A 19,698-nucleotide genomic window follows, 5' to 3' on the forward strand; every position below is an offset into this window, starting at 1 on the left:
AACAGGGACCTTGGTGTTTTCTGGGCTTCGTGTTGCTTGGGGAGTCAGGTGAAATCTGCTGAGACAAGCACCCTGGGTATTTACAGATCACAGAGAACTGCTGCTCACTAGAAGAGTCTTAAGAATTACATGCCCTTTAAAAGTTCAGGTCACATCTTGTTAACCAGGAACCCCAAGGGTTTGTTCAGATACGCTGTGGCCCTGGAGTCACGTGGACACTGAATATAATGTGAATGCAGTAGGCAACTGCCAAGACGTGGAAGGCTTTGCTAGTTACCAAGTATTGCAGTAATGTGATCCAAACTGGGTGTGTATAAAATTATCAGTAAAGCTTGTAGATTGTTCTAAATAGGAGTATTTTTCTGTGTTGAATATAGCTATAGTTATGCCACAGCATCCACACAGCTATACTTAAATATTTTTGATGATTGGGCTAATAACAGAGAAAACAAAAATTAGGGTTAAAAATGACAGTTCTGACATAATGTAGAAAGCCCAGGACCCTCTGCCTTCCTTAATACCCGTGGACAAATATTAACTTTATCTCATGAGTAGTGCTCCTCCATTTACTGCGTGTTAATCACTATGTAAGTCCTGAGAATATGATGAACAAGAAAGATTACAGCCCCAGAGATAGAATAAACAAACAAAATAATTACAGGTTATGAAGAAGCACTGGCAATGGGGGCACCACTTTACATACGGCGACCACTGAAAACCTCTCTGAGGGGGTGACATTTAGGCTGAGACCTGAAGGTGGAAGGAGGCACCAGAGTGAGAAGAGGCAGGACAGAGGGAGAAGCACAGGACATAAGGCGGGAAGTCAGTGCACAGTGGCAGGGGAGGAAGGGGGACAAGCAGGGAGGGCTCAGGTCACACATTGTCTTGCGCTACCAGGGAAGTAAGAGAATGCAAGCAGATGCAGAGGGTGGTGGTATAAATGGTCTTTACAGAGAAAAGCTTCTCTGGCCACCTCTACACCCCAGGACCTGTGAAAGCAGCTTTCATGTGTGTTATATCTACATCACCAAATGCCTAAATATGTAATTCCTCACACACCCACAGGTTGGGACACACATCTTAAAAACAAAACACAAGGAAGGAAGAAAACAGCTGGAGTAGTTAGGCTGTTTGTCCACAGCTGGAGAACCAGAAGAAGCCTGGCTCTAAAGCCCATGTTCCCCCCTCACACCCTCTGCTCCTGAAATGTAACATCACTCATCCCAAAACTCAACTTGGCTCCCCACTGCCCCTCCTTTGCTCTCGCTCCTCTCTAGTTTGAAATGTCCTAAAAGTCTTTTCCTTTTAAGGTTCAGCTCAAATCCTGTCTCATCCACAAAACTGTTACAGGAAACTCGAGGAGCAGACGGCTTCCCCCGCCCCTCGGACTCCTCCGGCCCCCGCAGCAGCAGCAGCAGCAGCAGGAGCTCCTGCGGCCCACGCTTCTGCTGGCACTTCCACCCGTGCTCACCCTCTGCTGTGTCCCGCACGGAGCAGGTGCCTGTGAGAGACATCTGCCAAATGACTGGACTTTCTCCAGTGAATCTTGGTCAACTGCAAACCACGGACACTTGTACTGTGCCCACGGGAGTCACCTGTACTGTGCCCACGGAAGTCTGAAGTTTGTAGGGAAGATGGTGGCTGTGAGACACTAAAAAACGTCAATATCTGACCCTGTTATTTAAGGTTTTGTTGTTGCAGACTTGGCAAAGTATATGAGGTATTTAGTCATTACTGATCTGACAGTCAATGTCATCAAATGCCTGAGAAATAAGCATTCAATTCAAGTCAACAAATATTTGCTGAGTTCCCAATGGGTGTTGGACACCCAAGTTTAATGGAGGTTGGATAAGGTGACGTGACAAATTGTTTATGACTTAGGAGAGAAGACTGCATAAAGGAGAGACAAAAAAGAGATGGTTTTGTTCCAAGTCACTTCAGGCCTGTGAGGCGGCTTCATCTGGCAGGGCGGAGCCTGCATGCTGGCATGGAGCACCGCTCACAAATGCATCCCTCACTCCCACCCCGCCCTGACTCTCTGAGCAACACTGAGGCTGCTGAGCACTAACGGCCTCGGAATGTTTGCCAGTGCCCAGCAAAACGGCCTTGGCATCAAGAAGACAGATGTTTGTCAGGGCACGGCAGGGGCCCTGCGCCTGTGGCACACGGAGGCACCGTGAAAGCTGGGGAGAGTGGCTGCAGAGATTTCTCTCGTCAGTCCTAATCAGTTTCACACCCTCTTCAATGCTGATAATAGATAATATTGTGGGAAGCAGGCCAGGTTTCCTAATGGCTACACAAAGCTGCTTCCTGACCCCAACAGCTTATTCTGGTCTCCCTCAAACAAAACAAAGCAACCCCCCAAAACAAAGCCTATTTCAGCTTCACCTCAAACGAAGCACCTGATGGTGCCAATGCCCTGGTCTGCTAAGACAACTCCTGGGACATCTGGCAAGGAGGATGCTCTCAGAAAAAGGACTGCCTGGCTTAAAAGTTACAGAAGAATTCCTAAGGAAGCTAGGAAGAGCTAGTTATAGCAGCAGCTTTTACTTACTGAGCAAGGTATTTCACATACTTAGAGCTCAGTCTTCTAACAGCACTGAAAGAGAGGTGTCATTTCCATTATACCAAAGCTCAGAGAGGTCAACTCATTTGTCCAAGGTCTCAGAGCTAGGAAGTGGCAGAGTTCAAATTCAAATCCAGGCTTATCCGACCCCTACCTCCCGCGCACCTTTTCTACCTGGCTGCCGCTGCTCTACACAAAAGACAGTTGCTGACCAACCTCTCACTGTGCTTTTAATCCATTCCATTTTCAAAAAATGGCAGAGTTACCAAAGTGCGTTCATCCGAACCTCAGGGAAAACGTCAAGCTGAGGGGATTTGAGAAATTGACTTTGGACTTTGCTGATAACCACGTTATAGCTAAGAGACTGGAGCTACCTGAGGCACGGTGACAAGGCATGGCTGGGCAGTGATTTAGAGGTGGTGCCTGCACTAAAATTCTAGTTTCTCTGACTCCAGATGCTTCCTCTACCACCCCTGAAAAGCTTCTTCAGCAGGTAACATGGGGGATTCTGTCAGAGCTGGAGTTCTAATTGTCTCATGGCTGTTTCCCAATGAAAGTCTAGGGAAAGTTCAATTTGTTTCTAATTATCATTCAGACAAAGAGAAAGAATATATTACTCTGGCATTTTAACAATCACTAAGTGTCCACCATGTACAAGTTACCATAAAGAGAAGAAAAGATGAAAAAGGAAAGTTTAATCAAACAATAAAATAAAGAGGGTGAAGTGTGTGGAATGAAAGGACTGTGTGTGGAACATGCTAGTATCTGAAGTCCAGCCTCAGAATTTAGAGCCTGCCATTTACCTTGTAGTATCACCATATAAAAGAAGAAAGTCCCAGTCAATCAATTCAATCAATCAACAAACATCTGAGGACTCACTAGGTTTAGGGAGCACAGGGAAATCACAAGAGTGATAAACATGGTCACCCCTCTACTGGTATTCATAAATGGAGGTTTATTTTGGGAAAGGGGATGGATGGATGAGACGAGGTGAAGAGAAACAGGGCACAGACAACAAGGTCACTGTCTTCCCCCCAAGCTCTAGTCTCTCACCCTGGCCTGAGGCCTGAGGGAAGATGCTAGAGTAACTCCCATACACACAGCTCTTGCGCACGGCTCGACTGCCCCATCACAGATGGGAGGGGGTGCTGGAACGGGCTCTCCCACCAGGGAGGTTCAAAAGCGAAAAGAAGGTGATACAGCAAAACAAGATCACAAGGAAAATGAGTCTACTACAGACTCTGAAAAAAGCAAGAAAAGGATCATTTTGCAGTGTGACCAAAGATTGAGGAATGTCTTGTAGGGAAGAGAATACATATCGGACATTAACCAACAGACACGAAAATCTGCCCTGATTAAAGAGACAGATGAGAAAGCTACACAGGCCAGAGATGGCAGAGGGCAAAACAGAAGCAGGTGAAAAATACAGGAGGAAGGATAACCCCCTAGGTAAGCACGGCTCCGCAAGAAAAAACATCTAGCAGGTTTCATTTCCCTCAGCAACGGTCAGCACAAGACAATGCGGGTCAGTCACTTTGAAACTGGTGTGCAGGCTTTGCCACAATGCACTCAGCGTCTCTTCTCGAGGTCTCCAAGTGTCACCTGGATTCAGTGACTCCCAGTGCCCTTGTAGCTCTTATCCCCGTAACCACCGTTCCTGCCAGTGCTTCCCTAGGACTACAGAAGCCAGCCAGACACACTCTGCCAACACACTACCAAGTCACAGCACTGTACTGTGGTCAGATTTTCGAAGAGAAGCTCTCATCAAGGGTACTTGTGCTATCACTCAGTCTCCCGGTGAGACCTGGATCAATCGTACAATCCATCCTCCTAAGGGACTTCACACCCATTAGAAGAGCAGTTATAACCACTGGCAGACTGTCAACTGTTCTGCTCTTCCAGTATGTTAGGTGGCACACAAAGGTGGAGGGCACCCCTGCTCTTGTCTGTCCTGTGGGAAGATAGAAGGTGCACAAGGGACCAAAATGGAGTGCGAAGCAATAGTTGGCAAAAGATAGGCAGGGATACATACATGTTTCTCTCCTTCAATCTTCTTGTCGGCCACCTGCATTGCATCCAGATATTTAAAATGCAATTCCATCAACCTGTCGACCTGAAAGAGAGAGATTTCACAGGCGTGAGTGAAAAGGAAAGAGAATATCAAGGCAAGAGAAGAGCAGAGCTCCTATTCATCTCCCTGTCACCCCTCACAAAGCAAGAGCCGCTCTACCACTTCTTGCCCTGGATCTGAGCTTTGCTTAGGAACACGTAGGAAGGGATCAAAGGGCTGGGGCAGAACAAAGCAAACACTTGGCATGGAGGCAGTTTGAACACAGACCCATTTCCAAAGGACACTACGCATTCCCAGCCCTTCCAGGATTCCCATGAATTCAAGTTGTTAAAAACAAACAAATAAATAAAAATTCAAGTCCCTTCTTACAAAGAGAAGGAGCCTGAAGTTACATACTTGATATTCACTTAGAACTTTACAGAAATTTCTTTTTCCAAACTGAAACCTTTCATGTTCAGATTCTGCCCCAGAGCTGATCTTTTTTTAAAAAGGTCTGAGTAAAATCTTTTTCGTTGCTTTTGAGTCAGAAGAGAGTGCAAGAAAAACTCCTTCAGCAAGTTAAAAAAAGGCCTTGACTTTTGCTTAGCAATAACCTAAAAATCAGTTTTAAACTTCAAACGTGGCCTGAGGAACAACTCAGCAGGTTTGAAAAAGTTCCATTTATTCCCCCCTAAGATTTCCAAAAGATTGAAAGAACACTATCTCTTTTACCAGGCTGGCACCACCATGGAACTTGGCAACCCTGGTATTTCCCCAGGAGCTGATGCTGATTAACAGCAGACGTTGCTTCAACCTGGCATCAGACAGTCCAGGAAGGCTGTGCCCAAATCTTCCCTGGGTAACAGTGACGACCCTAAGATTTTATATACTTCAGTTTACAAAGTATTCTCATAGCCATTATTTTTTCTAAACTTTAGAAAAACTTGATAAGGTAGGCAGGGAAGATAGACAGCAATCCTAATTTTAAAGATGAGGAAACTGAAGAACAGACATTAGATGATGTCACCAGGGTGACAAGATTGCTAAGATGTTCTGTCTCCTAACCTGATGGCCTCTCTCTCACTTTTTTTAAACAATTGAATTTATTCATGTTAATCACATGGGAGCAATTGGTTTCACTGCATGTTAAGAATTTCTAAAGCACTGACTTGGTCTTTTCCTCCTCATCTTAATGATCCTACAGAGATGGTTTCAAAATATTTGGGGTCAAGAATGTCTTCGAAAAGAAAAAAATAAAAATAAAAAAACCAAAAATCAAAAAACAAACAAAAAGAATGTCTTTGAAAAGCTCATTACAGTTTTGTACCCTTGTCTCCTCCCCTCATAAAAGTACATACACATAGACAAAATATATAATATTTTAGGTTCCTTATGGACACCTAACATCAGCACATGGAACTCAGGACAAGATTCTTTGGCTTTTAAGATAGATGTCTATCTGCTCACACTCCTTTCAAACTCTTTAACCTGATGGCCTCTTCACCATGGTATATTATAGTGAGGGTAGAAAAAATGGTTACAGGTAGGCTCAAAGAGATAGTCTTAAATGTCTCTCCAAAGTAGGAAAAAATTTCAGCCTCACCTTGGACAAGGGAAGGAAAGAAATTATTTTAAGTTAAAAAGGGGGCTTTGGTTCTTAATTTTATTCATCTGAACTATCTACTTATGTTTAGTGTGATAAAATACATGGGTTTTCTGGACTCAGGCAGCCTGGGTTCAAATCCTAGCTCTGCTTCTTGTTACTGGTATGACCTTGGGCAAGTCACAGAATGTCTCTTAGCTTCAATTTCCTTATCCGTAAACGTGAGTAATACTGTAGTACCCAATCCACGGTAGTCATTCAATAAATCGTAGTTCTTATTACTGTTAAAAAATCCTATGGTTTGGCAATTCTACCTAATAAAACTGAAAAGTGAAAAAAAAAAAAACTTATGGTTTGGTACTGTAGAAAACAACGCAAAATATCTATCTAATCTCATTTACACGATCATTTCCATGTTCTGTAGCCCATCTAGGGCAGGCTCTACCGTTTTCTATCATCATGTCATTTTCATCATCACTACCATCAACACCACCTAGTAAGACTTCACTTAATCTTCCTCTCATTGACTCTTCAACATGGGTATTAACATCTCCATTTTAAAGCCAGGGAAAGTAAGGCTCGGAGTGGCACACATCTTGAAAGTAGCAAAACCAGGTTCAAATCCAGACATGTGAATCCAAAGCCTATGCTCTCATTCATTTGTAAGGCTGTGCAAGCTCCCTCTCCCCCAACCACAATCCTATCATAATCCACTCTCATTGGGTCTAAAAATCCCCCTAAAGTGCTAGTTGATACCAACCTGAGGTTTTACTACTTCCAGGGGAATGCATTTGAAGACGAGAGACAGAATAACCAGAGAAACCTCTGAGAGCCAAAGCAACGGGGCCCAGATGCTGGAGTAGATATTTTAGGACAGGAACTCTCAACCCAGCACCCCTCAGATCACATCTTAGATAGAGTCCTTCTATCCTCGCTGGTCCTGGTCCCATCTTTACAGTCCAACAAGCACCTACCTTCTCACTGTCATTTTCAGTGAATTTATTCAGAAGCCGAGTTCGCTGCTGCCCTCTCAGGTTCCGCAGGAGGGAAGCCAGGATCGAACAGACATGCTCTGGGTTGGGAAGGAGAAAAGAGAACACGCTGTGATCAGAGCAGTGATTATTACCTCTCTTCAAGCCTGGTCTGGTTCTATTGAAGGAGGAATAAGCAGGCCTTCCCTGACTGCTGCTATTGATCAATAAGACAAGAACCTAAACTGCCAATGGAACACTGAACTGACTTTCACATCGGGCACAAGAAACATATTCAAAAGGGATGATATCCTCAAGGACAACTTGAGCGAGTGAACTGAAACTTAGAATTTCTATTCTGCCTGGAATTAATTGATTTTCATTGTCCACAACAGCACCTCAAACAAATCCCCCCATTTACAGAAATAACCTGTGAATAGGGTATGAATACTAGCCATACACGTGCATAATGAACAAATCAGACATTTCTATCATACTCTCAAATTACCTTATAACCTTCCCAAGTAAGTATTCCAGAATTAAGTAAGAAATATGATGAGGTCCCAGTGCTAGCACTTACATTCTGGTGCAGCTAGAACCCCTTCAAGTTTAAAAGCAGCTGATCAGTAAGTACTTCAAAATGATAACAATGTTTTTTAAGTTCACATAACCTGTGGGCTTCTATTACGAGATACTATTTTTTCTGCCCAGAAAAGAAGAGAGTAATTGAAGGGTTTACTACAGGTTTCAGCTGTAAAGAGATTCTTTTCTTTAAAAAGAATTTTTAAAAATCAAGAATAATGACCTTGAAAAGGAGATGGCAGAAGTCTACCCAAGGAGAAATGGCAGAGTAAAGTTTATTTTGAAATAAGATGCCCAGAGCATGGGCAACAAATATTCTATTTGAAAACTGACTGAAGAACATCGCCATATGCCAAAGTTCCCTTGAAGTCTCAAAAAAGTCACTTGACTGTTAAAGCCACAAATAAGCATTCTTATGGTAGCACAGATATAATTTTGTATTTGTTTTTCTCCTCACTTATATCAGAAGCATTTCCCCCCACTTCATTTCTCTAATCTCTTAATGCTAGAGCTATTCCGCCCTTAGACTTCTATTTTCTATCTTCCATCACCTCCCTGGGGACCTCATCTAGTCCCACAGCTTTAAAAACCACTTACACATGCTGACAACTCTCAAACGTGTGTCTATAGGCCAGTCCTATTCTCTGAACATGGATTCATGCATTCATCTGTCTATCTGCTCTCTCCACTTGGTTGTCTAACAGGTCCTTTAAACTCCACAAGTCCAAAACCAAGCTCCTAACCTTCCTTCTCAAACCTGTTCCCCACCATCTTTTCCACTGAGTTAATGGCAACCAGGTTTTCCAGATTCTCAAGCCAAAAACAGTGGTGGTATCCTTGATTCTCATCTTTCTCACATGTCCCACAGAAGACTTCTCAGCTTTAAATTACATTCAGAATTCTATCTCCTCTTACTACTGTCCCCACTGCCATTACTCTGGTCCACATCACCATCATCTCTTGCTTGGAATACTCAACAGCCTACTGTGGGTCTCTCCATTTTCACCCTTGCATCCTCTGGCCTAATCTCCATAGAGCAGCCAGAAAACCTAAGTCAGGTCCTGTCATTCCTCTGGGTAAAACCCTCCAATGACTCCTCAACTCAGACTAAGTGCCATTTCTAACGTCAGGCAGGCTCCTGCTCTGGGGACTCTGTCCTTGCTCTTTCCCCTGCCTGAAATGCCCCTCACCAGAGTATATGCACGGCTCAGTCTTCAAATCTAGTTTTACTCAACTGTCATCTTCTCAGTAAGGATTTTCCTCAACCACCCTGTTTAAAAATGCAATGCCCGAATACCACCAAGTCTTATCTGCTTTATTTTACTCTTCAGCATGCATTATCTTCTCAAATACTGTATAATTTACTTATATGTTTTGTTCACTGTCTCCCTTCAATTAGAAAAAAGCTTCTTGAAGGCAGGAATTTTACTCTGCTTTGTTCATTGGTATATCCCTGGTCCCACAATGCCTGGCATATACTCGGTGTTTTGGAAATACTTGATGAATGAATGGGAAGAAAACAGGCTCTCAATACAACTTTTGGGTGGTGGGGCATGGGGTGGGGCAGGACAAACAAACCACTCTTGAATTCTAGGTATTTTTCAAATACCTCTGAATAGCTTTCACCTTTTAGTATATAATGCCTATCCTAGGTTCAGCATCTTTGCATTGGTAGTATGCTCTCCAACTATCAGTTACCAAATGGTCCTTAAAGATATTTTGCATTTGGGAGTAAGTAGATGGCTTTTTCTTAGGGAGCCATCAGTTTCAATAAAATATCTCTAATCAGTAGATACAATTTTTTAAGTACAAAGTTTTTCTTAAAATATGCTATGGACAGAGATATTATTTACCCTCCAAAGACCCCAGGTTCACCTCAATATCCTTCTTTTAACTTTTGTTGTGAAGCTGGGATTGAGGTGGTATAACCTCCATCCTGAACAAAAGGAAGGGGCAGGGAGCAGGAGCAGGATGAGATGAAGGTACAAAGTGGAGAGTGGCCAGAACAGGACCTATCTTCACAGGAAGGCAAAACACATCATGAACCCAGGGTAAGGACAGTGAATCAAGACAGCTCAGCCCAGGGTGAGAAAGTAGAGTAAGCAAGGGACGTCTTTGGAGGCTCATGTCAGGCAAAGTCCTGTGACCTCTGTGTATGTCCAGGAGAGAAGATCAGAGGAAGGAAGAGCGGGAGACATAATCAGTTCTGTAATCTTGGGCCAAGCCACTGGATGTGGCTCTGATCTCTTCAGCTGGTGAACAATGTGGGACAGGCCATAATAAATGCAGTGAATTTTAACAAGCTTAGTTCTGAAACTTTGAAATTACTCTGCATGACAACTGGCAACAGCCTCCATGTATATATATGACAATCTGACAACCACAGAGGAAGGAAAAAAAATCAGCCAGAGAGTTCTCATAGATTATCTGGGCCAAATCTCTTATTGTATAGATGGAAAAATCAAGGCCCAGAAAGTGTCTTGTCCACACAGCTAATTAGTGAAAGAAGTAGAACTCAAACTTCAGATTACTCACTCAGTCATTTACTGACTATTTATCTCTGTGCCTGGCAAGCACTTGGTGATCAGGGCCCCCAAACAACATAGTATCCCTAACCTTAAGGAGCTCCTTGTTTAGTGGGGACAACAAAACAATCATCACAGTGCAGTGTGACAAGTTCCATCACTGAGGTAGGCAGAGGGGGTCTGGGGAGCACAGAGGAGGCACAGCAGACCTATAAGAATACCCACTGGTGGTAACAAATAATTGAAAATCTTAAAACAAAACGTAACAGTCATAGCTGACAATTAGGTAGAGAAGAGAGAGCATTCCAGGCAGAAGGAACAATACATGTAAAGGCCAGTTTGGATGGAGTGTCACATACACATGGGAGAGGAGAGGTCAGTCGGGTGTGGAAAGGCTGCATCATAGAGAAAAGTTGACAAGGATCCATCGATGAATTTTAAGCTTGAGAGGGACAAGATTAGACATGAGTTTAGACTAATCCTTGGCAGCTGGATTCCTTTAGAGATCAGTATCAGGAAAATACTTCTCTTTCTTGATGAATTTTTTGTGCTTTTTATCTGGGTTCCTTCTTTGCCTTGGCTACAAGGAAGCTCAAAGATGAGTTTACGCTCAATCAGAGGAAGCAATTTCTTTCACTGTTTTGTTATTGATTCTCTCCATCCTCCACCAAGGATTTTAAAATAAAAGCAATGGATGCGTGTGGTAAAAACCAAAGAATACAAAAAGGTATAAATGTCCTCAACAAATATTTATTAAGCATGCACTAATGTTTTTCATTTCCCATAGTCTTCTCACTACCCTTTTCATCTCTTCAAAGGGGCAAAAAAATCTACTAAGTATCTTGTGTACATTTACAGATGAGGGGAAGAAATATATATATACACACACACATACACAAATATTATCTACTGTAACTTTCCATATCAGCACACAGTTCTTCTCCTTTTTTTTAAAGTGGCTATCTAGAATTCCATTGAACTCATTTATTATAATTTAACTAATGTTCCAATCATGGGTATTTTAGGTGGTTTTCAGTTTTTGGTTGTTTGATTTTTGCTATTAGAAACAATGCTGCAATGAATGTCCACACCTACAAGTATTCTGGCATGTATACCTTTATTTCTGGCCTGGCTACACTTCTGCATGCATAGTCTTATGGCAAATTGCTAGCAGCAGAATTGGTGAGTCAAAGCTATCGACATATAAAATGCTGAAACACTGACAAACTGTCTTCCAAGAGGGCTGTATCAATTATACTTCCACTCTCAGTATGTGTCCGTGCAAGTTATGTATGTACATAACACACACATGTACACACACATACATCACACATATATACACACACACATACTGAGAGTGGAAGTATAATTTTATATACATATTGTAAAAGAGTATCTGTTATCCCATATCCTCACCCAGGTTGGATATCACCCAATTTAGAAATTACGACGAACTGGTAGGTGAAAAATTGGATCTTTTGATTAGCATGGTTTTCTTCTTGTTATGAATAAGGTTAGACACGTTTTCTAATGTTTACTGACCATTTATATTGCCTTCTGTGTGAACTGCCTGGCTTTACTCCTTTGCCAATTTCATTTCTATGAGCTCTTTGTAAATGAAGAATATTACTTTTTTGTCTTATACATTGCAAATATTTCCCCCAATTTGACATTTGGCTTTTGACAAATTCTTATTCAGAGCTAAGATTTAGTATCCCCACACTGTTTTGCTGCAAGTTGCTCCAAATTCCTATTTGAAAGTAAGCAGGGTACAATAATAACCGTCAACACTTTATTGTCTATCGATGACAGTAGGCTTCTTTGACTCTGTACACAATTTTTGTTTTGAATCCTCACTACTAAGCAATGAGAAAGGTACTACTCTCATTTCTGTGTTCTAATGCAGAATCCAAGTGTCAGGTTAATAAACTTATTTAAGGTCATGCCCTTGAGTAAGTGATGGGAGCTAAGATTTGAACCCACATTGTCTCAGTCCAACATGTAAGCTTTTCCTACTAAGTTACATGCTTCCCAAATATAGAACATAATCATCAAAGCTTTAAAGAAGGAAAATAAAAGAGATCAGAAACTAAACCACGCAAAGCCTGAAAATGTGCTTCGTGTGGGGGCTCACTGTGTAAGGCACAAGGTAAATGTGGATTAACAAAAAATTCAATAGTTTTAATGAGAGGAAAATGAAGCAAATGACCATATGGAGGTAAGACATGAATAACAACCCCTCTTCTCTCTTTTACTGAATTTATCTTTCCAGAAACAATTTCTAGCAGAGTCCAAATAAAGAAGAGACTGTGTTTTAGGTAGTTCCACAAATACTGAACCAGAACCCAATAATTTTCCTGTTTATTCTTGGTGGTTAAGATGGATGAGAAGGAGTTGCAAGAGAATGTTCTTTATATACCTGAACAAGATGGTGTATGGGGTCCTAGTGGCAGAGAGAGGGTATCAGGAGCTGTAGTTTTCAAAGAGGAAAATATAATATATAGAAGAATCATTTTTGGGCAGGGAGGGGGGAACTAGATCACATTAGCATGCATTTCCATAGTTCATCCCAGCCTGGAGCAGAAGATAACTTGATCAACTGCAGCGGTATACTAAGAGTAGATGACATATACCAATTGTTTTGGATTTTAGGTAAAGGACAGGTGGTCCATTTCAGGAAACTCGAATCTCCTTATGCTCCTTCCATCTCTCTCTCTCTCTGGGTGGTACAGCTGGCTGTGGGTCACTGGTGCCTGTCAGATAGGAAAACACTTCACCCACCCCAAGTTTTACACACAAACACGGTTTCATTAGCCACTAATAAATGTAGCTTCCCCAGGAACAGATTTCAGCCCAAGGTGGTGTCAATTTTTCATGCACCAAGGAGATGGGGAGAGCTGCTGGCACAGAGAGCAGGGGAGATAACAGGTTTATCTGCTGGCCAGCACTGCTCAGCTGCTCTGTCATTTCGACAGGATAAAATGGAGGTGAAGGATGGCTATGGAGCTGTCAACACAGACGGGGTGGATGCAGTAGCTCCCACTGCAGAGAATAACCTCTAAGGCAGGGCCCAGGAAGAGCAGAACAAATGAGTGCACACACATGAAAGGAATCCATAAGGCTCCAGAGAAGGGAAGGCTAATAAGCAAATCTACACTTTGAAGTCACTAGGTGAGGAGGCTGGGGTCTCGACGGAGTATTAAAGAGCCAGTATGAAAAGTGTGTGCCCGTGTGAGTCCCTGCCTGCTGGATGTCTTGTTTAACAGTCAGACAACTGGCTGCCTCAGACACCAGTCAGTGAAACTGCCTAGAAGGATGGTTCTGGCCCATTCTTCCCTCAGCTCAAATCTCTTCTTTCTCAAGAGCGATTAGCAATGGATTAGAGTCCTGGGTATATGCAAAGGGGCTAAAAGTATGATTCTCTAGGGTCAGAGTTCTGTAATTTCAGAGCTAGAAGGAGAATTAGAAATGTTTGGTTCAATTTCTCTGGGATTTCAAGCACAGAAACAATAGTCCTGACAAAGGATGTGATTTTACTTCTGGTCAAAAGTATCTCTCTAGGCTCCTGAAATCTAGATCTGTAATTTGTCTTTTTTTTTTTTTTAAATCATGACAAATACTTTTGAGAATTGGATGACCCCTTATACATGTTATCCCCTCTGAAATATACACACAAATGTCACATTTCCATGGAGTTACAGAGTGTTCCCATCTCTTAGGGATGGCTCCTTGTGTTCAGACCCATGGTCTCGTATACCCAAGCCAGAGGTCCTTCCAGAATGGCACAACCAGACTGTGGCAGTCACTCTAACCAGTTTTCTTACAGTGTGTGTGCCATTTTTGTTAAGAATGAGATGGAATAGCATTTTCCATCCTCATTCTTAAAAAAGTATGGTCCAAACCCAATAGGTTAACATAACTTCTCTCTGTGAGGAGAGCTATTTATCCACAACCAGGCCTGTAAACAACTAGGCCTATCAGGGCTCAACTGCTAAGAGATACACCGAAAGGACTAACTCCCGAGCTAACCTGCTCCAGAAATGCCAACAAATGAGTTAGTTAATTTATTGTGAATTTATTATGTGGGGCTTTAGGAACGGACAGGCTTGTATTCAAATTTTGCCTTAGGCACTCACTACCTGGTCAAACTAAACCATGGGCATACTGTTTAATCTCTGAATCTCAGGTCTCTTATTTGTAAAATGGGGCTGTCCTTCCATCTATAAAATCCACTGTGTCAAATGAGGTATGTGCACAGTAGGCACTCAACAGACATTAGTTTGAGATTCGCTGGACTGAAAAAGAGCATCACAAGAGATTCTCTCACCCATGCAGCTGTCAGAAGTTACCATCTCACTCCTTCATATTGCATCCTGATCACATGGCCGCCACTGACCCACTGGAAGTGCTCCGGTCAGCCTAGGTTATTCTAACTAGCTGCTGCTGAGAAAAGTAGGAACTTAGATCACTTGACTTCTTCAGCTGGCAGTGCTGTTTTCTACAACTCAAGATTTGTTCTAACCCTAAAATGGAGCAAGGCCAACTTCACTCAGACTCTTTAATCCCACAATAAATTAAAATAAAAAGCTTACGTGTGGCTGTCTATAAAGCCAAATAATACAAGATTCTGGGAGACCTGCAGACAGCCCTGAGGTGGGTAGTGGCTATTTACTAGTAAGCTGAAGGACACAGTGCATCTAAGCAGAGATGGTCCTTCCTTTTAATAAAAATAAATGTTCTTTGCCATGGTAATCATTTGCCTTTTGATCTTGCTGCAAGAACTGAAAACACAACACATGATCTGCAGAGGAAATGAAAAAGATCTTCTCCTTTATGAGTTTTATAACCACAGAGCAACTAATTTCAGGGCACAAAGTGGTACAGACACCAGCCATCCCTTTACTCAAACTTCTGAGAACCTACTATGTGCCACGCAATGTACTCAGTCCTGGGACTGCCGAGATGAAAGGAGGTACCCACCTAGAGGAGCCCATCTGCATCGTCTTCTGAGCAAGGCTAAGAAATACAGCCACAATTGAGCTCACAGCTGACTGGCGCACAAGGATTACGCAGAGCACATATGTGAAGGACCCCTAGCTCAGCTGGGGATGCGGCGCAGAAAAGCAGGGAAAGGGGAGGGGGTGCTGTGCAGATTGGAAGTTAGGGAGTTGGAACTGAGACAACAGGAAACATTTTTCTCAGAGACTTTTGGGAGTGATGCAGAGCTGGACGTCACACAGCAAGTAAGGATCCGTGAGCTCACAGCTCCAAGTTTTCTGTGGTAAAGTTGGTAGACAGGAGCTGGGATTTTGGGTTCTAGGGGCACATTTAATTCTTGAAGCACAGATCTGGACCATATTCTCGAATCCAGGGACAAATGAACTATTCATATTAACAAATCTCCCCAGGTGAGGATTGGGGTGGGAGGTGGGGAAGAGGAAGAAGGTGACGAGGTCACAGTAACAATCCCCAAATGTGACCTCCTCATCCTTCTGTGCCAGGAGAGGTGCCCCCAGATTTCAGAGGTGTCCTGCTTGCATTTCTGTAGGAATTTAGGCCCCATGAGGCAGGGGAAGATGACACTCACCAGAAAGGAAGAAGAGGTACTAACAAGCTGAGCTGGGCCACAGTGGGAGGCTTCCAGGGATCTTTGGCACAGGGACTGACACTGATCCATTCATTTATTCATGAACAGAATCCTATAACATGTAAGATACAGTGTTTTGGGACAGAGACAATCAGACAATGATCCTGCCCTCTGGGTGCTTACATTTAAAATTACTTGACAGAAAGTGATAGTGAATGGGAAATGGGCAGAACCTACTAATGAGGCAAATACTCTCCCAGTGATGATACTGGGGCGACTGGTAGACAAAGCGGCCCCTGAGCTGACCCTTGAAGAGAAGCAGGGAGGAGAGAAGCCTTGATAGGAGAACGGACAATGGGAACAATGGTGTTCCAAGCAGACAGACAAGCATGAAGTAAAGGCGTGAAGTTGGAATGCACAGGGTGTGGACAAAGAACTGGAAGAGATGAGTGTGGCAGGAGGGGAGGGGGGATGATAGGATGATAGGTAGTTAGGTTGGAAAAGTGGAGGTGGAGTTCAGATCACAGACAAATATACATGCTGGACTATGGAAAGTGGACCCAACCAACATCCTGATGGCCTGGCATTTAAATACTGGCCCAGCCTGGCTGGCTGGGGAAAGAATTCAGGACTGCTCTGCCCACCCAGCTGCAGAGTCTGCACCTGCCTTCCAGCAGCCCAAATGGTTAAGAAAGATATGGGTCAGTCAGAGTTCTATTCTTAGGATGGAAATGGTCCATGTACTTCAACTATCAGGTCCATGTCATGGCCAGATCTTGCAGGGCCACTTTAAAATTCAAGGCCATGCTGCAGAGCTGCCTTTGTTTCCATGGAACATTTAAGGCCATTAGCTCTTTTGTTTTAAGGCTATCATATGGAAGTGATCTCTCATTTCTAAAATTAAAACCATCTCCGTCTTATTGCTGAACCTTGCTGCCCACCTCCCCCTGAGCTCCCCCAGATGGAGAGACATCCTGCTTTCTGGTAAGACTCTAGATGCAAACAGGATGTTTAAAATACCCTAATTAGATCAATCTTGACTTCAGGAGTGGTGTATTGGAATATAGATTAATCTGTTCCATGCCTGGCACTGGCATTTGAAGTAGCAGGAGGCCCTGTCAAATCAAGCCATAACATTACACTCCTCTGCCTTTATTATTATTTTTTCCCTTTTTATATTTCATTATAATGGACATCTGCTTAGCAGGGGATGTGGTAACCCAAGAAAAGTCACGCATATGTGCTCAGCCACTCCAGTTGAACATTGATGCAAGTCAAATCAAACACTCTTCTCAAGACAGATGGATCTGTGTTAGCATCTATATATAGCCCCTTTTAACACATACACAAAATATATGTATTTCTATTCTTCAAAAACATTTACTGAATCCTGGCAGGCACTGGGCTAGAAACTGAGGACTTAAAGAGGCAACATTTATTGTAAACCTACTATGTCCCTAAGTGTGCTTTGCACGCATTACTTCATTTAATTTTCTCAACAATCCTATGAAACATATTTATTATTCTCCCCATTTCCATTTTATAGATCAGAAACTAGAGACTCAGCCAGGAAAAGAAATTTGCCTCCCAGGGTTTCACAGCTAGGAAGTGACCTAATTAGTTCCACTGTAATAAAACTTGATCACTATGCTGTACACCAGAAACAAACATAACATTGTAAATCAACTACAATTAAAAAAAAAAAACAGCATTGCAAAAGTTAGCTATAAGAGGTACATTTACATAAAAAAAGGAGTAACTGACTCCCTGAGATGGTCTGGATGAGACAAACTCTGAGGAATAAGGAGGAGTTTATCAGAGAGACAAAGGGGGAAAAATGGCATTCTAGGTAAAACATGAGAGGTTTAAACACATGGGGATATGAAGGAGCACAACACAGGATAGGCTGCAGGGGTAAGTGATGGGATGGCAGATGAGGCAAGAGAAGTGGGCAAGAGCCTCTGGACTTTTTCCTACAGGACCTATAGAATAGTTGATGGAGAACAGGCAGCACGATCAGATTTCTGTTCCAGCAAGATCATCCTGGAAGATTTATAGGAGTGCACACTGGAGGAGAAGCAGGACCAGATCCAGACGGTTACAGAAACATACATACAAAACAAACAAACACAATATATTACATTTGGACATCTGGGTATATCTAACAGTTAGTTCTCCCTAAGCAAAACCTGAAATGGTTAATGATCTTTCAGAAAGAACCCCAACTTCCTTGCCCACTCTCTGGAAGAAGGGTAGTGTGACATAAAGAATATCACAGTAAAGAGACGTGGGCTTCCAGTCCAAAGACTGAGAAAAATCTTCTATGTGACTCTAAATAGGTCTCTTTTTCACCTACTCTCTGGCCTCAATATCCTTGATTGCAAAAGGAAAGAAGCAGCTTGGACAATATTGTCAATTCAATGACAAAATTCTAGTTATCAAAAAAAGATGTGAACAATTATCAAATGACCCGGCAATTCCACTCCTTGGTATTTACTCAAGGCATAATGAAAACATGACTAGAAAAAGACTTGTACAAGAATGTTCACAGCAGCTCTATTCATAACGGCCAAAAACTTGAAACAGTTTGTCAACAGGAAGAATGGAGAAATATATCCACCCAATGGAATACTACAACATGGATGAAACTCAGAAACAGTCTGCTGAGTGAAAGCTTTACCTGCCTGAGTCCACTGACAGGAGGTTCCAGGTGAGGCTAACCTATGGTGAAAATTTCAGAACAGTGGACCTTTGTGAGGCTGGGCGGACAGATCTGATTAGGAAAGGGCATGAGGGAACTTTTTGGGGTGGTGGTAATGTTCTGTACCTTGACAGAGTATGTATTTGTGCAAATCCATCAAATGTTGGCATTCAAGATCTGTGCATTTCACTCTATGCAACTTTATTTTTAAAAATTGAACTCTAAGTTAATGATATTCATGCTGAAGTGCTTAAGGGTGAAGTGTACTGATGTCTGCAACTTACTTCATGCATCAAAAAATAAAATGGACAGATGAGAGATGGATAGATAAATGACAAAGTGAATACAGCAAAATATTAAGAATCCTCTAGAATCTAGGAGGTAGGGACATGAGCATTTGCTGTACAGTTCTCTCAACTTTTCTGTATGTTTGAAAATTTTCTTTGAAAAAATGTTGGGAGAAAGAAGGCAAGAAAAAAGTGAGAGATGTGAACTTGGAATATAAACGATGAGATTCTTAAAGGCCGTTTTTCTAAAAAGTAGTTTTTAATATGTCTGTTGTTTGAAATTTTGAATGCGTTTTCTATTGAAAAAGGCCCACTGAAACCCATTTAACCTGAAATATAGCCAAAATTAATTCAGTATTCTCATTTTTCACTTGCAGCAGTGAGATTATACAAAGTGTCTAAGTACCTACTGGGTGCAAAACAATATGATAGGTGCTACTTTTTGTTGATTTATTTTCACTTCCCCATGGGATTTCTTTCCTTCCTTTCAGAGTTCCAGTAGCACCAGGAATTTAGGAAAGTGTTTTTTAAGTGCTAGCTTGACTAATTTACAGCCTTGAAACTGTGGGAAAATGGGTCTTCCAGCAAGAAAGGGATATGTATGCCCAAGAAATGCTTCTTTTTGCTACACAACTCTTCTCCAAGGACTCAGAGTGAAAAAAACTGGAGTGATGTGGTATCTAACACTTCCTCTCAGGGCCTGAGCTGAGAGCAAGAAGTTCCCTCAGTCTAGTGTTCATAGACCAGGGAAGGCCCATATCTCAGGTGGGTTGAAGGAGAGGTCCATGAAGCTTTAAGTACTTGCCACGTGCCTACGCAACTGTCC

The 19,698-nt window shown here is 42.4% G+C and overlaps 1 protein-coding gene across 2 annotated transcripts in view; it reads right to left on the bottom strand.

Annotated features, from left to right (window-relative positions):
* CTNNBL1 (catenin beta like 1) overlaps window positions 1-19,698 on the bottom strand; it is a 143,842-nt gene that overhangs the window by 19,533 nt on the left and 104,611 nt on the right. For both annotated transcript variants that reach the window (XM_064475700.1, XM_064475699.1), the window contains exons 12-13: window positions 7,194-7,291; window positions 4,599-4,679 (exon numbers count right to left, since the gene is read on the bottom strand). In XM_064475700.1, the coding sequence (XP_064331770.1) occupies window positions 4,599-4,679; window positions 7,194-7,291 (179 nt within the window). The remainder of the gene's footprint in view (window positions 1-4,598; window positions 4,680-7,193; window positions 7,292-19,698) is intronic.

The sequence above is a fragment of the Camelus dromedarius genome, chromosome 18, assembly GCF_036321535.1.
Source record: "Camelus dromedarius isolate mCamDro1 chromosome 18, mCamDro1.pat, whole genome shotgun sequence".
NCBI lineage: Eukaryota > Metazoa > Chordata > Mammalia > Artiodactyla > Camelidae > Camelus > Camelus dromedarius.